Here is a 17,088-nt window from a genome sequence, read left to right as displayed (position 1 = left end):
AAGCTTGGGAGTTAATTATTCTCTGATCATTCATTCCAGCAAGTCCATCTGGCAGCTTCACAAGTGCAACACTTGAAATCCAAGAGTTTTCCCTTTGCCAGCAAAAGGTAGGGCTATTGCTGTGTTTGAAAATCTACTTGGAAATTCCGAAATCTCATTAAACTACTGACTAATCTGACACGATGGCAAGTATTCATGAGTCAGGGACAAATCCTTTCTCTGATCACATTATGAAATGAGCACACTCAGAAGTTACCCTGAAAAAACCACATTCAACCCTTACATCATTAATATTGATATTGCATATTTTACGTATCCTGCATTCAGGGAACTACTTTCACTTTTCTTCCCTATGTGGCTTTAGCCTGGGCAATTACTGTGCCTTTTTCAAACAAATAAATTATTTCTAAATTACTGAAAATATTGTTATTTCAAAACTAATTTAGAACCCAGTGCTGTTGAAAAACTGCATCCTTCCTGCTTCTGTAAAGAATAATAAATTAAAAACAACATCGGTAATCAGTGATGAGAAATTGTTACAATTTCAATTCAAAGGCCTTTGAAATCCTAAGAATCCACTAAGGTCAAAAGCTTCTGAACACTTCAAAGTCCCGTGACAATTCACATTTCTCAGACATACAATCAAATATCTTAGTGAACTTGAGCCTATGCCTAAAACACCATCTCAGCGTATACAAGCACAGCTCTACATAAGGAATTCTCCATGGCAAAACACTAAGGAAACTATAAAGCATGTCTGACCAATACTGAATATACTTAGTGAGGTTTTTAATGGGTGACTGAATTAAGAGTCGAATATTCAAAACTGGTATAAAAAGCATCTTTACTGAACAACTTATAAAAAGGAAAATGCCTATAATTTGAGGCCATTAAACAAATTACATTACCAATAGTGACAAGAACTATTTTGCCAAACATCTTGCTTGTCCACAAATTATTCAGTGAAAAATATGCCAAACAGGTATTACACAGGCAACCATTTAATGAAAGTCAATGTAAAAATAGCAATTATTTTTCTAACTGCTCTTCTCCCCGTCAATTTTCAAAAATGCATTAAGGACAAGGATTTCATCAATCACTTTTCAATGTCATTCTCAGGTTCACTGTCTCCACTATCACTGTCTCTTCCAGGGTGTTCTGGCATTTTCCGATGTTCGTCCATTTCATCCACATTCAATTCTCCTTCCTTCATCACTTCTTCCACCACTTCACTTCCTTCTGCTGCATCTTCCTGCACGCCCTGACCTTCACCTTCTATTTCAGTCTCTCCAGTTTGTGTCGGTTCTGGTTCTTCAATCATGGCAGGTGGGGGCAGTAAATACTGGATAATTGAAAAAGGAAGGAATTTAAGGTTTTACACTTTAGCTTGAACTGTTCATCTTATATTTAGGATTTTGCATTAGATAACAAGTTAACAATAAACACTTAAAATTTAGAAGCCATTTGTAAACACTTCATACCTATATATATAAATTAGAATAATGATCACAATACAGTCATCTTAGATACATTTTTTCTAGAAAAGAGGGTGTTAAAATCTCAGGACTTCCAATTCAAGGACAGAAAACACATTTTATTATCCCAAACACTCAGAATATAGGGTTATGCTAAATCTCTACTTGGAACAATAGGCATATTTCTACCCTAATCTCATCTGTTACCATTTCAAACTCCTAGACAGGTTTAACTTGGTTTTTGATGCCTTCAACAGGTCTGTCTTTAATAACTCATACCCATAATTTCCCCTTGCAACATCTTCTGAAATACTATGTGAATGTTATCTGTACTTAAACAAGTTTCATGCACAACTGTAAATGTAGAACAATTCAAGCTTCACTAACAGTTAAACAAGACTCAAATATTTCCACACAACACTTCTGAAAAAGTAATTTAGCGTATTCAAAGTGTTCTGCTTACAACCAAAAAAGCAGTTTGCAAAACATTAAAGGCTGGAATGGTAGCCAAGTAACACAATTGGACAAAAAATACCAGGAATCCATTGAGCTGAAGAGTATGGATGAATGCTCATACTAAAAAAGCTCATACTTCTTGCAGCCTGATGTTATTTAATGATATAATAGGTATTTCTTTAGAATATTTTGGATCAATTAATGACATGCAATCTTGAAAAACTTGGACGATGGTTCAGCTTTGTTTTGCTCAAAAGACAACTTTGTATCACATGACAAATGAGGTGTTTAATTACAGTGAAGTTTTACCTTCAATTATGACACTAATATTACAAATTTGCATTGTCAAATCTACAAATCAATTATGATTACCAGCAGAGAAATAAAAAGCATTTTCTATAGACTTTGAAGTTATCAGACTGGTCTCTATGTCCATCTGTGCAGAGGGAAGTGCAGTTCCAAACCAAAGATCTTACAGAAATACATTCTTGACATATGAGACAAACTCAGATTTCTGTGACTTACTTCGATGCACATTGTTCACAACTACTTTAAAGACTAGTGTAAAAGAAAAGGAAAATAATAATGTCGTACTGAATAGAATAAAAGAAATTTAATGCCAGCTTTGCTTTGTTTCAGTAGTTCACTTCTTGGCTTCTCCTGCAAGGGAGAATGTGATTCATTGCCGCAGTAGGAAAATAGCAGTTTTGTAACTAATTTTAGCAAGCAATGGATAAGATTAGGATGCCAAAAAGAGTAACAGGTATTAGCAGGAGAATTGGAGAAAACCATATTTGATTAAGGTGTCACACAAATGCTTTTTGGTAAAATTTAGATGCTAGCTCTTCAGGACATGTGTACACTTCCGTTTAGACAGGGCTATTCATTTACACCTAAACGTGGCCAATCTACTGCACAATCTACTAAGTTTTCATCACATAACATTTTGCATGGTTGAGAGATCTCCAAAAACATCAGGCAAACTGGCTTCAAAGCAAGTCTTGTCAGGTGTTTATAGGACCAGGTTTCTAAAAAAGTGTGAGCTTACTTCACTACTACTACTAAAAAAAGGTACAGTATAAGAAGAAATTCTAGTAGTGTATATCCCCTTTTCTTTAAAGAACACAGGTAATTACAGCATTTCTCCAAAATAGTGAGAAAGTATCCTCTCTGTCCAGACAGCCTGGAAAGGTATTTTTCTGGTTAACAAAACACTTCAAATTTGGCTGAAGCTTTCTCTCAGAAATAAAAATAAAATCTGGAAGCCACTGGGTAAGAACTGCAGAGAAGAATAAATTTTCTATCTGAAAATCTGAAATTCAGTTAAAGAAGAAGTTTGAATTCTGATCTCTACTGATTACACTGTTCCATATTATATGGAACATGGAGGTGAAGGAAAAAAAGGAAGAGGATGTGACAGAGACATCCTTGCATTAAAGAACAGAACCTAGATCTCTTAGACTATCTGGTCAAAGACACTCATGTTCACACTCTCTTCCCGCAGTCAGCTAATACAGAGTAAGTAGTGTCCTTTTACATCAATTTTGTCCATTTTTGGAAATCTTTCAGAAGAGCAAAAGCCAATAAGGGAACTTCAGAGTACCATGAAAGAATAAATTATAGGTAATACCATATTATATAATATATGAAGAATAATATATAGGTAATACAGACATGACAGAGCCCAGACACTGAGTGAAAGCTGATGCAGTTGAGGGGTAGCATTTAAGACCATTCCCTTTTGGTTTAACTACTTCTAGGTTTTACAGATCCAAGTATGCTGAGTAAAGGCAGCTTTCTGCTCTGTATACTAAGCTACCTTAATGCTCCACTCACTCACATGAGACTACTTTCTGCTGGGTTTTGAATTCTGCTTCAGGGACTAAACACTGACATAACTAGGTACAGAAGTGGAAGTAGGGCTGAAAAGAATTGTACCAGATCGAAAAGCACTACAGCTGCAATCCAACCTGGATAATAGGGCGATTTAACAGGGTTAAAATGGTTTCAAGACATGATCTGGTCTTTCTCTTACAAAACATTATTACATCATCCAGTTATAGTCTTATAATCCCACTAGCTGAAATCCCACACTTACCTGAAACGTAATACACAAGGTTTCCTTAAAATTAATACTGGACAAGCTAGTTCTTTAGTATTAATGAATAGTATTTTTGGCCCAGACAGAGCCACCAATGCACTTGTCAACAATCACTGATAGGTTTGAGGCCTTAAACCGGGGCTTAAACTACTAGAAGATACAGCTTCTGCTACGCCAACCTTTTACAAGACCTCAATATTCTCACTTCCAGTCAAAACACTTCATGAATTTTAAATAGAAACAGATTCAAATCTCAACAGCTTCTCATGCCATTTACTGAAAAATGATTTCATTTTCAATGCAATCTAAAAGTTTGAAGATCCTTACCTGTTGATGGTGGCGTGTACTCTGTATCATGTGCATATACATATTGTACACAAAGTTAGCCATTTGAGGCATGTTCTTAATAACATGTATTTGGTGAGCTGGTCTTTCTCCATTCTAAGGAAGGGGGAAAAAGTTGATATTTAGCAAACAAAGCAAAACAACCACTATTTAAAGGTTATTTAACAATATGGGAAGTCAAAAGCCCCGAGAAATTAAATAATGCTTTTCAAAGAAAAAAAAAATTGGTGAATTCTTTGGAAAGTTAGGAAGCATAGGTCTTACATTTTGGGGAACTGGATTAATCATGACACTGCAACCTGAAGAAGAAACTTCAAAAGGAGAGGCTGGGTTCTGATTCTTACTCCATGAAATACATTTTGGACTTGAGTAATTTAACATATTAAAGGCACAAATTATTTATGATCAGATTAGGATTTAGCCACTTGCCTGTCACAGCCCAGCTCCTTGCTCACACTCACTGACCATGCTCGTTGCATTCTTGTTGCATAGTTGATCTGAAAGTTTCAACTGAAAGGGCTCCCTCCCAAACTTGTCAACAGCATTTAAGACCAAGAAAAGATCTGTAACTGAATTTTGGGTGCATGCAGGCCTCCTTTCTCAATGCTTTAGAAAGCAGAGTGGATATGCTCCTTTGCGTCTTCATTCAGCATCCTGCTCTGTGTGCCCTGTCCTTAGATCCTCAACACGAACCTTTCCCTAAAGATCTAGTGCAGTATTACAAATTAGGTTTTTGTACTTATGAACCTAGCTCAGCAGCAAAACTCTTGTGATATTGGAACCAATTTTAAGAGGAAAACAATTAACTTGTAATCCTAAATTACTTGGTTACATGTAACTCTACCTCTTCAAATGAGAAATGAGTAGCTTCATATAGTTTTGCCTGAGAAGTAACATTATTTTGTTTCATAACAAGACTAAAAACATGCAAAAACTGAAAAATTATTTTGATCACAAAAAAAAAAATACTGAAAAGGCAGAACTCAGGAAAAAGCAGGCACCACAGTTACTGATACTTAAGTTATACTGATAATCAACTTTTGTGGAAACATCAACTAAAACCAGCTGATGTGCATCATGATAAAAGATAACTCTAAGGAGTTATTTGTAGAAATGTAGAATCATTAAAGTTGGATAAGACCTCCAATATCAACAAAATCCAATAATCAAGTGGCACTGTTGAGTTCACCACTAAACCATACCCTTAAGTGCCACATCCACCCCTTTGCTAAAATACTTCCAGGGATGGTGATTCCATAATTTCTCTGGGCATCCTGGTCCAAGAAGCAGATACTCCAGTCTAGCAGAGAAAACAGCTTCACTTCTTACAGCCCTCTCAAAAAAAGTGAGCAAACACAAACACCCATTACAGATACCAAAATCCAGTGCAGCTGTTCCTACCTGTCTTGCTGCTGGAAAACACTCTGTGGGAACAATATGGAGGTGAAGTGGTCGAGCTGTGAGTTGGCTGAAAGCTGGAGTTAGCTCAAAACAGTTCTGAAACAGTGATACCCTTGCAAAGATATAAAGTCCAAGTCTGGCTCTTGACATGGCAACAACTAATCGTCGGACATCCCTTCAGAAAACAAAATCAATCATGTTCTTTTTCACTGATGACACACTTGCAGTAAAAATAACTAGAAGTACATGGGAGCCTTAATTAAAATAAATATAAAATCATCTGCCAAAACACTATCTTGTCTTTAATTTTTTTTCCCTACATATTGTTTCAATAACTAGCAAATCCTAGTACAATTATATAGAACCATAAATATATTGGTTCACTGTACCAATACCACTATGAAAAATCACCCTCTACTATTTTTCTACACCTCTAGAAGTAGAGTGTAAACATTGAGAAAAAAATCCCAATAGCACTTCTGTATCTGAATGAGTAAAGATGAATTTGATAACTCATCTATCTACCTAAGATTAGACAAGTCTTTCTTCATCACATCCCAAACTAAAAGTGCAAATATTTAAAACTACACACAATAATGCAACATATGCAATGATCAAACACTTCTAATGCAAAATAAAAATCTCTATTACAGCAAAGGCTTTATGAGAAAATTTAAGCCTGCATTTGCTCAACAAATACTACAGTCCTATCATTCTATTAGGGTGAAACCAAGGTCAGCCTATCTGCAGCAAAATAAACTAATTATAGGTTAAGAGCCATTACAAAAGGATAAAGTGGTCGGGAAGAGGGTACCAGACAGTTATAAAAGGAAGTCTGTCTGAACCTCATTATATACATAGCATTGAACTTAATTTCTACTACGTACTCATGCAATAGAATTTTTTGTATAATGTACTATAATATAAACATTTCTGTATCTGATACAGAGAATAAGTTCTGCTACGGCACTACAAGATGTTCTTACGTACCTAAGGTGGCCTACAGCTTTGGTACGCACTAGTGAAAGGAGAATATAATCGTTCTGTTGGCCTTGAAATCTGTCCACAGTTGTTACCTAGAGAATTAAAAAAAAAAACTCTATAGGTTAATCTTTGCCGCGTCAATTAAAACATGACACCAAAATTTTAACTTTAAAATGGGATTGCAGTAAACAAGAAAAGAAAATTCTTTAACTGATTTAGTTGGCCACCAGCAAAAAGTCAGATTTTTTTCTGGAGCATGTTGGGAGGAGCTTTTGTCTGTGTACTGTTACTTTTACTTCTTTTTGTTTGAATTCAGACAGCTAGAAGCAGGGGTGCTAATACCAAAAGATTATGGAAAGCCATTAGTTTTGTAATACAGTTTTAACCTGCAGAATTAGCACCAGACATTTATAACTATATTCTTTATTTGTTTCTTCAGATTTGTGATCGTACCTTTTATCAAACCATTTCCACTCTGCATGGATCTTTCAAAAGATGTGATTTTGGGAAATGATGTTATTGACGACAAACAAATGACAAAAAAAGAATTATTCTGTCCCACATAGTCAATAGTCTTTTCACCTTCACTGACTTCACTCTGTCAAATTATCAACAGGCAAAAACAAGGGCACTAATCCATTAAATTCTGCAGAATGTAGGTTCATAAATAAGTCGTTGAACAGGAAATAATTCCACAGTATTTTAAGCAGTTTAAGTATTTTCACAATATTTTCAGCTGTTTAATTGTGGGTTAAATTAGCCTGATTTGCAAAATGACAATCTAAAAACACAGAAATCAGAACTACTCCAATGACAAATATATTTTCAAAGTCACCTTGTTTGGCCGTCCAATCAGAGGATTGTTTCCACATCGCTGATTAATGACATCACGGATCAGGTGTTTCTGTCCATTATATGTTGTCAGGATACTTATCCTGTCTGCAGGATAACCAAGCAGGCACATATACATGAAGACTGCCACAACATACTCTGCCTCACCCAGATTCTAAAGTTTAAAATAAGAGAAAAAGACAAAAAAAAAGGTTACTTATCTTGTAAGGTTAGAAAGAATAACACCTGTGACACTGTCAGGTATTTAGACAAATATTTTAGTGCTGAGAAAAACTTCCCTAGAGCTGATGATTACTTGCTCATTTCATACAAGCCATTTTGAAAGAATAAAAGAACCCCAAGTCAATTTAATACCTTCATTCTCATTCCTTTTCAGAGAACTGCTAAAAATATCTACATCAAGATTATTGTTAGGCACTGACTGAAACTTTACAATATTTACTCAAAAGTTCCAGTCAGCCCAAAAAGCTGCAGTGACTCACTCCCCAGTAAACTGAAAGTAACAACTAGTTGCACTAGTGTAAATAAAGTCCTTTCAAGTATTAATTAGGAGACAGACATTTGGATTATCAAATCCAGTTATTTCCACTGCAAGCCATCCTATTCAATTACAAATTACCAGCTGTTATTTCACATATTGTAACTTTCTCTCTCTGTCATTACTTTATGAGTCTGTCCCGAAGTACCACTCTTCTGGCTACAGGAAGCTTTGTTCTATTTCCAGACTGAAGTTATTCATAGCCTATTTAAATCCATTTTCTGTCAACAAAAATTATCTTTCAGGTTAAAAAGTTGTTCTCAAATGCTGACATTTACTCTTGCTCTATTTATACAAGGAATTTTATCCCCACTTGGCATATGTTTGAATAGGCTGGACATACCAGCCTCATTTATTTTTTCTTACTAAGTGGGCTCTGCATTACTTGGAAAATGCAGTTGCCAGGCATATCAAACACCTGTGGGTGTAAAGCTATTCTACAAATTTTAATCCCCTTTAACTCTGGAAAGAAAAGCTCAAATTCACAAAGAGAAATAAGACATTTCAGCAATCTGTTACCTCATGAAAAACCATGAATGCTACCAAAATACTCTACTAAACATCATTCAATTTTCAAGATCACCAAAAATAAAATAACGGTAGAAAGCATTAGAAGAGTGTGCACATTGAAGTACTGAAATAATGAGAAGTGTGTTCTGTGTCCTCATGTCAGTGTTCTTAATCTTCTTTAGGCGAAGAGTGGTCTCCATTATCAGGCACTCCTTTCAGCTGTTTGTGTTCCACTGGACAACTTTTGACTACTTGCATGATAGTTTCGAAAACAAAATCAAAATAATCTCTACAAACAATTCTGTCCTCAATCTAGCAATGGGATGAAGTGGCTTATGATTTACCATTTCTTTCTTCTCTAGCAGCACCCTGATTTGTACTGAGAAAGTCTTGAGAAAATCCCAAGCAAAAGCTACAAATATATTTTATACCTTTTTGAAAACACAGATTCACATAAATCTAAATGATCTTTAGAGGGAAAAATGAACATGAATTATTATCATCACAAAGTATATTGTTTGCTTTCCATAATATTAAGCAAAACATAAGGTGCTAATTCCATGTTTGAATTAAACTCCTTAACTTGCACATCGCTCCAGCTCTAACTTTTCCAAAGCCCAAGTTTGCTGTTTTAGGTACCACAGTTTGTTTCACCAGTTTTTAAAACAAGAAAAATAAAAGGATTGAAAATATAAGCATCTCATTACATGTGTAAAATGTTTTCCTAATTTAAGAGAAATGAAACTGTTGTTGATAGCTTCAATTCAAAATTTAGTTGAGAGCTTGAAAACTTATATGAGAAACTATGAGAATAAGGTTTTTTGGCAATTTACTTCATCCTTAATGTCTCTATGCCTCTTATGTGTATTACTAGCAGTACAGTTTTATTCTTTTATGAATGGGCATTTTAGGATTCCTACATATAGATCAAATCAACACAGTGAACCTTCAAACTGAGGTATGAGCTACCAAGCAAACTTCAACTCTTTGTGCTCAGGGGAAGTGCTACTGTTTATTTCACTATCATGGCAGAACAGCTGAATTACAATGGACTTTAATTTGCCTTAGGTCAAAATTATGTTTTGTAATGAGTTACACCAAGTCTTATCCCTCCCATAAGAATGAGAAAACAGATATCAAAGTCATTCACTAAGTAAAAGCCCCAACATAATGTTTTCATTTTCAACATTCAAAACTCATTAAAAAGAGGAAAAAAATAATAAACATGGCTCAATTATCTGAGACCATGAATTGAATGTCAGTTTACTGTTTTTGAGAGTCTGTCTTCACTGCAGATCTTACAAGCCCTATTGAGGTTAATAAATTACACATGTAGTATTTCCCTTACCTGATAGAAATAAGGATTGGGTTCAGACTCTCCTACACCATTGAAGTCTTCTACATTTATAAGCTGGAAGTCATACAAAAAGCCAGCATTGGCTGTTCTGAACTCTGGCAGAAGCTGCACGTGAGGCAGGTTACCCAGGTTCTTGTAGCGCCAGTTGTAGAGGTTGCACAAACTGTTCAAAACCACAGACACAAACCACAAAGAGTGAGTTACAGCAGGCTCTTGCACTCATTCAAAATAGCTCAGATGCATACGAGATTAGTGCTTCTGTAGGTTTTCAGTGAAAAGAATAATTTTGTTAGGCAGCCTCTACATATATAAATGAACACACTTGAACAATCTATCCAGCAATATTATTTTTAGGTTGTAATTCTGTTTTGCTCTTTATCTTCAGATGCCATGCCAGTGTGGCACACTCAGCTTTAAGTCTGTTCCACTTGATCAAGGAACAAATTCTGCAAGAATTCTAGCAAAAATTTTCATGGGTAACAAAACTTAAGGAATATTAATGCTTCTTTACCAACAGAAGGAATAAGTAAAAAAAGTATTTTCTTCATTAACTGTGGTAAAGCTTCTTACAGTAAAAAGAAATTGATTTCCTTATTTATTTTGTGTATTGCCTAGTATTAACAGAAGACATGAATGCAAACAAACAAAATCTACCTAATTCTGAATGATTCCTGATATTTATAGGGACTATTAATACTAACAAAATGCCTCGTTCACAAATGCAAAACAATATCCAGACCAGATTAAGAAGCAGATAGCTCATGGGGAAGCTACCTGTGATCAAATAAGACAAAGCCTAGGAAGGTATAGACAAAAGAAAAATCCTTGATCAAGAAATCACTTGCAAAGTGAAGGACTTCAGCTCTCTTATCACTAAGAAGTTCACAAAGATTTTGTGAAATAAACTTTATTTACCATGACATTCAATAAGATGTTAATTTTAAAAATCATACTGAACTGTCATTCATAAGTCTAGAAAATAATATTCTAGATTCCCAACATTTCCTACATAAAAAAATGAAGTCATCCTTCATATTGTTCACTACATTTTATGTCTAAAATAAAGATTTAAAACTAAACCTAGACTAGCAGGATTTTATATGGAGTAATTTTCCCTTATTTGGTTTTATTTTTCCTTCTTAACTTGATACCACAAATATGCAATTTACACAATCAATAAATCTGGTATTTAAATTACCACAGAGAAGTGACAAATACATAGACAGAAAACCTATTACACTACAGAGTCGCAGTATCTCCTTTAATATAAAAGAGGCTTTATGTTCTTGTGAGGACAACTTGCACGTATCCAATCTCTGGGTGCAGCTCTCCTGAAATACTACAGAAAAGCATCCTTTTTCAGACTTTAAGGGAATTATTATATATTCAATGCTAAATTAATTAGATTTATTTAATATAAAATATATATATATTATATATACAATATATTTAATTATAAATAATTTATTATTATTTAACTTTGAATATACTACGTGTTAGTTTAGAAAAGAAAGCTTTTGCAAAGTCTCATTTGTAAAAAAACCCCTAAATACTTAAGATGATTAAATAGCTTTGAATAAAAATTTCATTAAATTAAATTTTCATTTAAAGTACTCATGCAATAGCAGAGTATTACTATATAAAAATAACAATGAAGAAATTATTCTGACTGCATTTCAGGGAAGTAAAATCTGAAATTTTAGTCTAATTTAGTCTAAGCTGAAATGAACAGAACAAATAACTAAATTCCAGTTCTGCAAACTCCTGTCCTAACAAGAAACAGTTTCCATAACTATATGTGCCCTTCTCTCATTTTTAACCTGTTACTCTCTTACAAGCTAGACAAGGATTTTCTGTCTTACCTTGCTCTTGCTCTTCCTTGTGCATCCAAATCAACAGTTGGCACTCCAACACGAACAAACCGTGTAAAAAGAGACTGTTCCATGTTGGAGTATTTTTGAAAAGCCATGTTCTTAATGACTGGGGGCAACTGGTGATGGTCACCAATCATAATCCACCGCTTCAAACGACTGAATCCATCCTGGGGGTTCTAGAATTGAACAATTACACTATTGTAACTATTACAATATCATCAAGGCACGCAAAACACTTTTGAGTCAGATTGTCTGCCTTTGTCTAAGCCCTTCAACATTTGTTTTTAAGCTACACTGAGCTGCAGTCTTTTTACAGACTACTAGCTTCCATCGAATCAGAGAGTGGAATTGAAAATAAAATCTCTTCTCTTATAAAACAAATACCTTTATCTAAATAAAGATATAAATAAATAAATAAATAGATAGATAAATTCTAATTTATCTAAAATTAGTAGAGAAATATCAGAATAAATATTATATTATATTGCTTTAAAAGCCAAAAACTCGATTACTATACAATAGGACAGAACTGTCCTTTGAATTCTATTTTTTGGATTCTGAGGTAGTGAATATGTAGCATCTGAGACAGTTTTTAGTGTTCACATGTCTAAGGCAAAACTGAACCTGCCTTTCAAGTGTCTCTAGTTCATGTGCTTCATCTATTTACTTCTGTAATTGTCAAAGAGCATCTTCCATGACCAGGATGTGCCCTTAACTAATTCCTATCTTAGCTCTTGGATTGAATGCTCTTCCCAATTAGCATCCTGGAGACTTCCAGCTGTCAAATCCTCATTACACACTCCTGTGATAATTCTCTTTCCCCATGGGAATACTATTTGAGACAGAATGCAAAGTTCCTTTTCCTGACACTTGATGTGGAAGAGATCTGAAGCTGTTTCTGATCAGACAGTAAGGAAAGAAAACTGAACTCTGGACTGTCCAATTCTTCAAGCCTGAAAATGCCTTAGTAAGAAAGTAAGAGGATGGAAATAATTTTTATTGGAAAGAGTAAAAAAACACCAAAAAAAATTATTTTTTTTACCTGCTCCTGAAAGTTTATGCTTTGGAGATGACCAAGCATTCCATACAGTTGTTCTGTACGTATCAGCCATTTTAATCTTGGACAAAGAGCCCCCCAAAAATTCTGCTTTTAAAAATTTCCCACTGAATTGGAAGTGAAGAAATCAAGTACTGCTACTCTGGAAGGCTAGATTCTTAGGTTTTGTTAAAATAAAAACCCCACTCAATTTTCAAGGACTATTTGGAAGCCTCATATAAATAAGCTCATGGAATATCCCCCAGAATATGCCTTTATGGTGAAATGGTCTACTCTAATTACACAAACTCTTCAGTTTCTGAATTTTTCACCTATTTTCCCTCACCTGCCAGATGCATCTGGTTATTCAATGCTCATTTAAAAGTTTGAAAAAAAACTAAGATGCTTACTTCATTGAATAAAATAATTTCATAATTAATGTGAAAGCTCTTACTAGCAAATATCAGTTCTGGATTACTTTCTGCCCATGACATTTTTCATTTTAATATTCAATATTGTGTAAGACCACAGAGACTTATTATTTATCTTTTTTTTTTAGAAAGATCTTTTATGTTTCTAACCTGCAACAGGAGAGGTATAAAGGTTTCTATCTCCAGAATCTGAGCAGACTCTTCCATTAAGATGTTGTCATACTGAGAAAAAAAAAAAAAGTAAAGAGATGTCCATAAATACAGTAACACAAATGAACATATTTATTCAGCCTACCAAAAGAAAGCATCTATTACTCCTTCAGGTTTTGCTGTGTGGGACAGTTACAGCAGGATTTCGCCTCATAGGCAATATATCAGTACTACCAAAAAGGTAAAGTCCTACTACACCAATGGCAGATCTCTCTGTACCAGACAGGGCTTATATCTAGAAGAAATCCATGACTGGATTATATTACATGCTTCCTATATGCCACAACCACAAGAAAAAAATCTTTGTGCAGTGGAGCAAACTAATTTGGGATCTCTGCACTGGGGCTGAAGAGAAGCCATTTTGTGATCTAATACAGTACATGATCAGTGAAAAAATAATACTGAAAGAATTACTGGTGGCTGGCTTTTGTCTGAAAAAAAACCTGCCCTAAATTAATAGTTATAGTTACCACTGCAGAGTGAAAAAAGCATTGCATCATAGTTTTTTTTTTCCTCAAATTGTTAATTTTTTAGGTAAACAATGCTGTAAAGGCCATGTTTTTCTACCCAGTTCTGCCTCTATTTTATTAATCCTATCACTGCTGTTTATAATGTAATATGGCAAAACTAACTTTTTAAAAAATGCACTATTAAGCATTTTTCCATATACAATAACTTAAAAGAGATTTAATCTTTTAGTTACAGAAGCTACATTTTTCTTCAGTAAAATTAAAAAAATTGAAACATTCGGTTAAAAAAATGCAACCCTAAATAATCCATTTGCCTGGATTTGGGACAGATAAAATGATCCATATGGGGTGGAGAATAGGGGAGAACCAACACCAAAATCAAGTAGTACAGTAGCACTAGTATAATCATTACTTTGAAACCTAATTCAACCAGGTCACGTCGTTTGAGAGCAGCATGAGTACAAGTCATGGCAATGATTTTTGCTTCTTTCACCAACAGGTATTTGGATCTATCCAGGCCACTGCGGAGAAGTTCAAATGCTCTGAATTCCTATGGAGGACAAAAGAAAAGTCTTGAAAGTCAGAATATGAAAAAATATCACTTATAAAATGAATCCACTCAAACTATGTGGCCGCCATCTTAATATAATTAAACATGAAAGTTCTGAGGGTATGTACTGTTAACAATCCCATCTGGATAATTTGTTGTGGTTTCCAGGTTTAGCGCATTTTGAAAAACAATCTTGTAAAAACCTGTCAAAATATTCTTCCAAACTGTATGTACGTATAAATTTGCAGACAAATATTAAAATAATTCTGAGGAACCCTCTGAGAATCCCCCCCAAATTTTCTTTTACTATACCTTCTTGTTTCATACCTACTGCATCATGATAATACATTAAATTCAGTAGTAGGAAGACCATTACAATTAATATAATCAAATGATACACAAATCACCTTTAACCTAACTTTTAATAGACTCTTAAGCAATTCTGGCAAAACCAGAAGATAATCTGTTAGGTTATCTGATTAAAGGCAATTCACTGTAAATACAAAGACCCTCTGAGAATCAGAAATAGGTGTACCAAACCTTGTAACCTCATCAGTAAAAATGGACGCAGAATGGTTGCTTCCCATGATCCAACTAAAAGAGACTAGACCTTTGCCCCTATTGTGTAACATACCTATATTACTCAAAGGTGGAAATTCTCACCTTGCAAGGTAATGAAGCTGCCTAGATGTGTATATTTCTTCTAGGATATAGGGAAAATGAGAATTTTGGAGCTGCGTAAATTTTTCTACAGGATTAGCCAGATTTACATTCATTTTCTTGCCTTTAACATGTCTTACCTCAAGCTGAGTGAATATTTTCTTAATATGTCTAAAACACCCTTCAGCAATTTCCATATCCTCTTCATATGATTTGCCTTTGAAAACTGGTTGAGGAGCATTTGCAAAATACTGGTGAAAAGGAAAGAAACTGGAGACATCTGCAACATCTGGCGATTTTCCACCTTTAACTTTCACTTTACTGATATATTCCTCCCAACGAGACATTACCTATGACAAAGCAAAGTGGGTTTATATCGTAAGGTTTTTGGTAATGTATAGGCTTGCAGCATAGCATTAAAAAAATTAGCACAAAAGTAAGGTATGTCTTAGGTAGCATTTGACCTTGTGTCAGGATGACATTTTTGAGGCAGTAGTGGGTTGAGTTTGGCTGGCTGCCAGACTCCCACCTAGTTTCTCTCACTCTCCCTCTTCAACAGGACAGTGGGAGAAAGTAAGATGAAAAAGCTTATGGGTTGAGATAAAGACAGGGAGATTGCTCAGCAAATAGCATCACAGGCAAAACAGGAAAGATTAATTTCATTTATTGCAAATTAAAAACAGAGTAAGATGGTGAGCAACAAAGACAAAACCAAAACCACCTTTCTTCTCCACTCCCTCTTCCTTCCCAGGCTTAATTTCACTGACAATTTTTTTACCTCCTCCCCACCCTGAGCAGTACAGAAATAATGGTGCTGTCATTCAAGTTCATAACACCACATCTCTGCCATGCCTTCCTACTCACACTTCTTCCCTGCTCCAGCATGGGACTTCCACAGGCGGCCTCTTCCTTAAGGACATATCCACCGGCTCAGCATGGGGTACTCCAAGGGCTGCAGTGTTGGTATCTGCTCTGCCACAGCCTCTTCATTGGCTGCAGGTGGAAAACCTGCTTTACCATGGCTGTCTCCACAAGCTATGGGGAAGCTGATGCCTGGAGCATCTCCTGTCCCTTTATTTTCTCCTGACTTGAGTGTACAGGGTTGTTTCTCATGCTCCCCTCTCTGCCCTCAGCTGCTGCTGGCTTTTGACCTCTTCTCAAAGAGGCACCACCTGTGTCACTGTGGATTCAGCTTTGGTCAGCAGTGGGTCTGCTGGAGCTGGCTGTGTCCAGCACAGGGCAGCCCCTAGCCTCTTCTCAGAGCTCATTCCTACAGCCACCTGCTACCAAAACCTAGCCACATAAATCCAATACAGAAGTAAACTTTATTATCTCCACTTAGACTGCTTTGATTTAAATACCAAGTGGGATTAATTTAGGAGGAAACTGAAGCAGAAGATGACCTCTAGCAGTGTTCTTTGCACTCTTCAACACCCAATGTCCATTTAATGTTAAGGTCCACACTAAAGTTAGCCCAGAGTAACTTCTGTAAAAACATACACAGTACGTGCATTCAGTCCTAAGTACCACTTTGTAAGTCTCCTTATGCAACACTAATTGCAAACATAGACCACATCACTGAAAGAAGAAGTGGAGAAGCATGGAGAAGAATGGAATTTCTTCATGGAGAAGAAATAAGGGACATACAACATACCATTTTGCACTCTGTACATTTGATTTCACATTGATATTTAATGTTATAAAAGCCTCCTATCAGGACCATCAAGTAGCTGCTGTAATGCTTGTCCAAAATATAAAGCAGCCCACAGATTTTCCTATCTGAAGGAGAAGCTTCAGGTTAGAATCTTTGCCAGCATTCATGAAGGGCAGCAATGACT

General features: G+C 35.4%; 1 protein-coding gene across 1 annotated transcript in view; it reads right to left on the bottom strand.

Annotated features, from left to right (window-relative positions):
- Positions 1 to 827: 827 nt before the first annotated feature.
- Positions 828 to 17,088, bottom strand: part of AQR (aquarius intron-binding spliceosomal factor) — a 50,019-nt gene continuing 33,758 nt past the window's right edge. Inside the window, exons 26-35 of the mRNA XM_005520419.3 lie at positions 15,391 to 15,600; positions 14,453 to 14,590; positions 13,511 to 13,582; positions 11,882 to 12,069; positions 10,011 to 10,182; positions 7,598 to 7,768; positions 6,769 to 6,854; positions 5,779 to 5,953; positions 4,360 to 4,473; positions 828 to 1,342 (exon numbers count right to left, since the gene is read on the bottom strand). Of these exons, the coding sequence (XP_005520476.1) occupies positions 1,097 to 1,342; positions 4,360 to 4,473; positions 5,779 to 5,953; positions 6,769 to 6,854; positions 7,598 to 7,768; positions 10,011 to 10,182; positions 11,882 to 12,069; positions 13,511 to 13,582; positions 14,453 to 14,590; positions 15,391 to 15,600 (1,572 nt within the window). The 3' untranslated portion in view covers positions 828 to 1,096. The remainder of the gene's footprint in view (positions 1,343 to 4,359; positions 4,474 to 5,778; positions 5,954 to 6,768; positions 6,855 to 7,597; positions 7,769 to 10,010; positions 10,183 to 11,881; positions 12,070 to 13,510; positions 13,583 to 14,452; positions 14,591 to 15,390; positions 15,601 to 17,088) is intronic.

The sequence above is a fragment of the Pseudopodoces humilis genome, chromosome 7 (genome assembly GCF_049639895.1).
Source record: "Pseudopodoces humilis isolate 2021_Gansu_Grassland_sample_001 chromosome 7, ASM4963989v1, whole genome shotgun sequence".
NCBI lineage: Eukaryota > Metazoa > Chordata > Aves > Passeriformes > Paridae > Pseudopodoces > Pseudopodoces humilis.
This window is presented reverse-complemented; position numbering and strand designations above follow the sequence as displayed.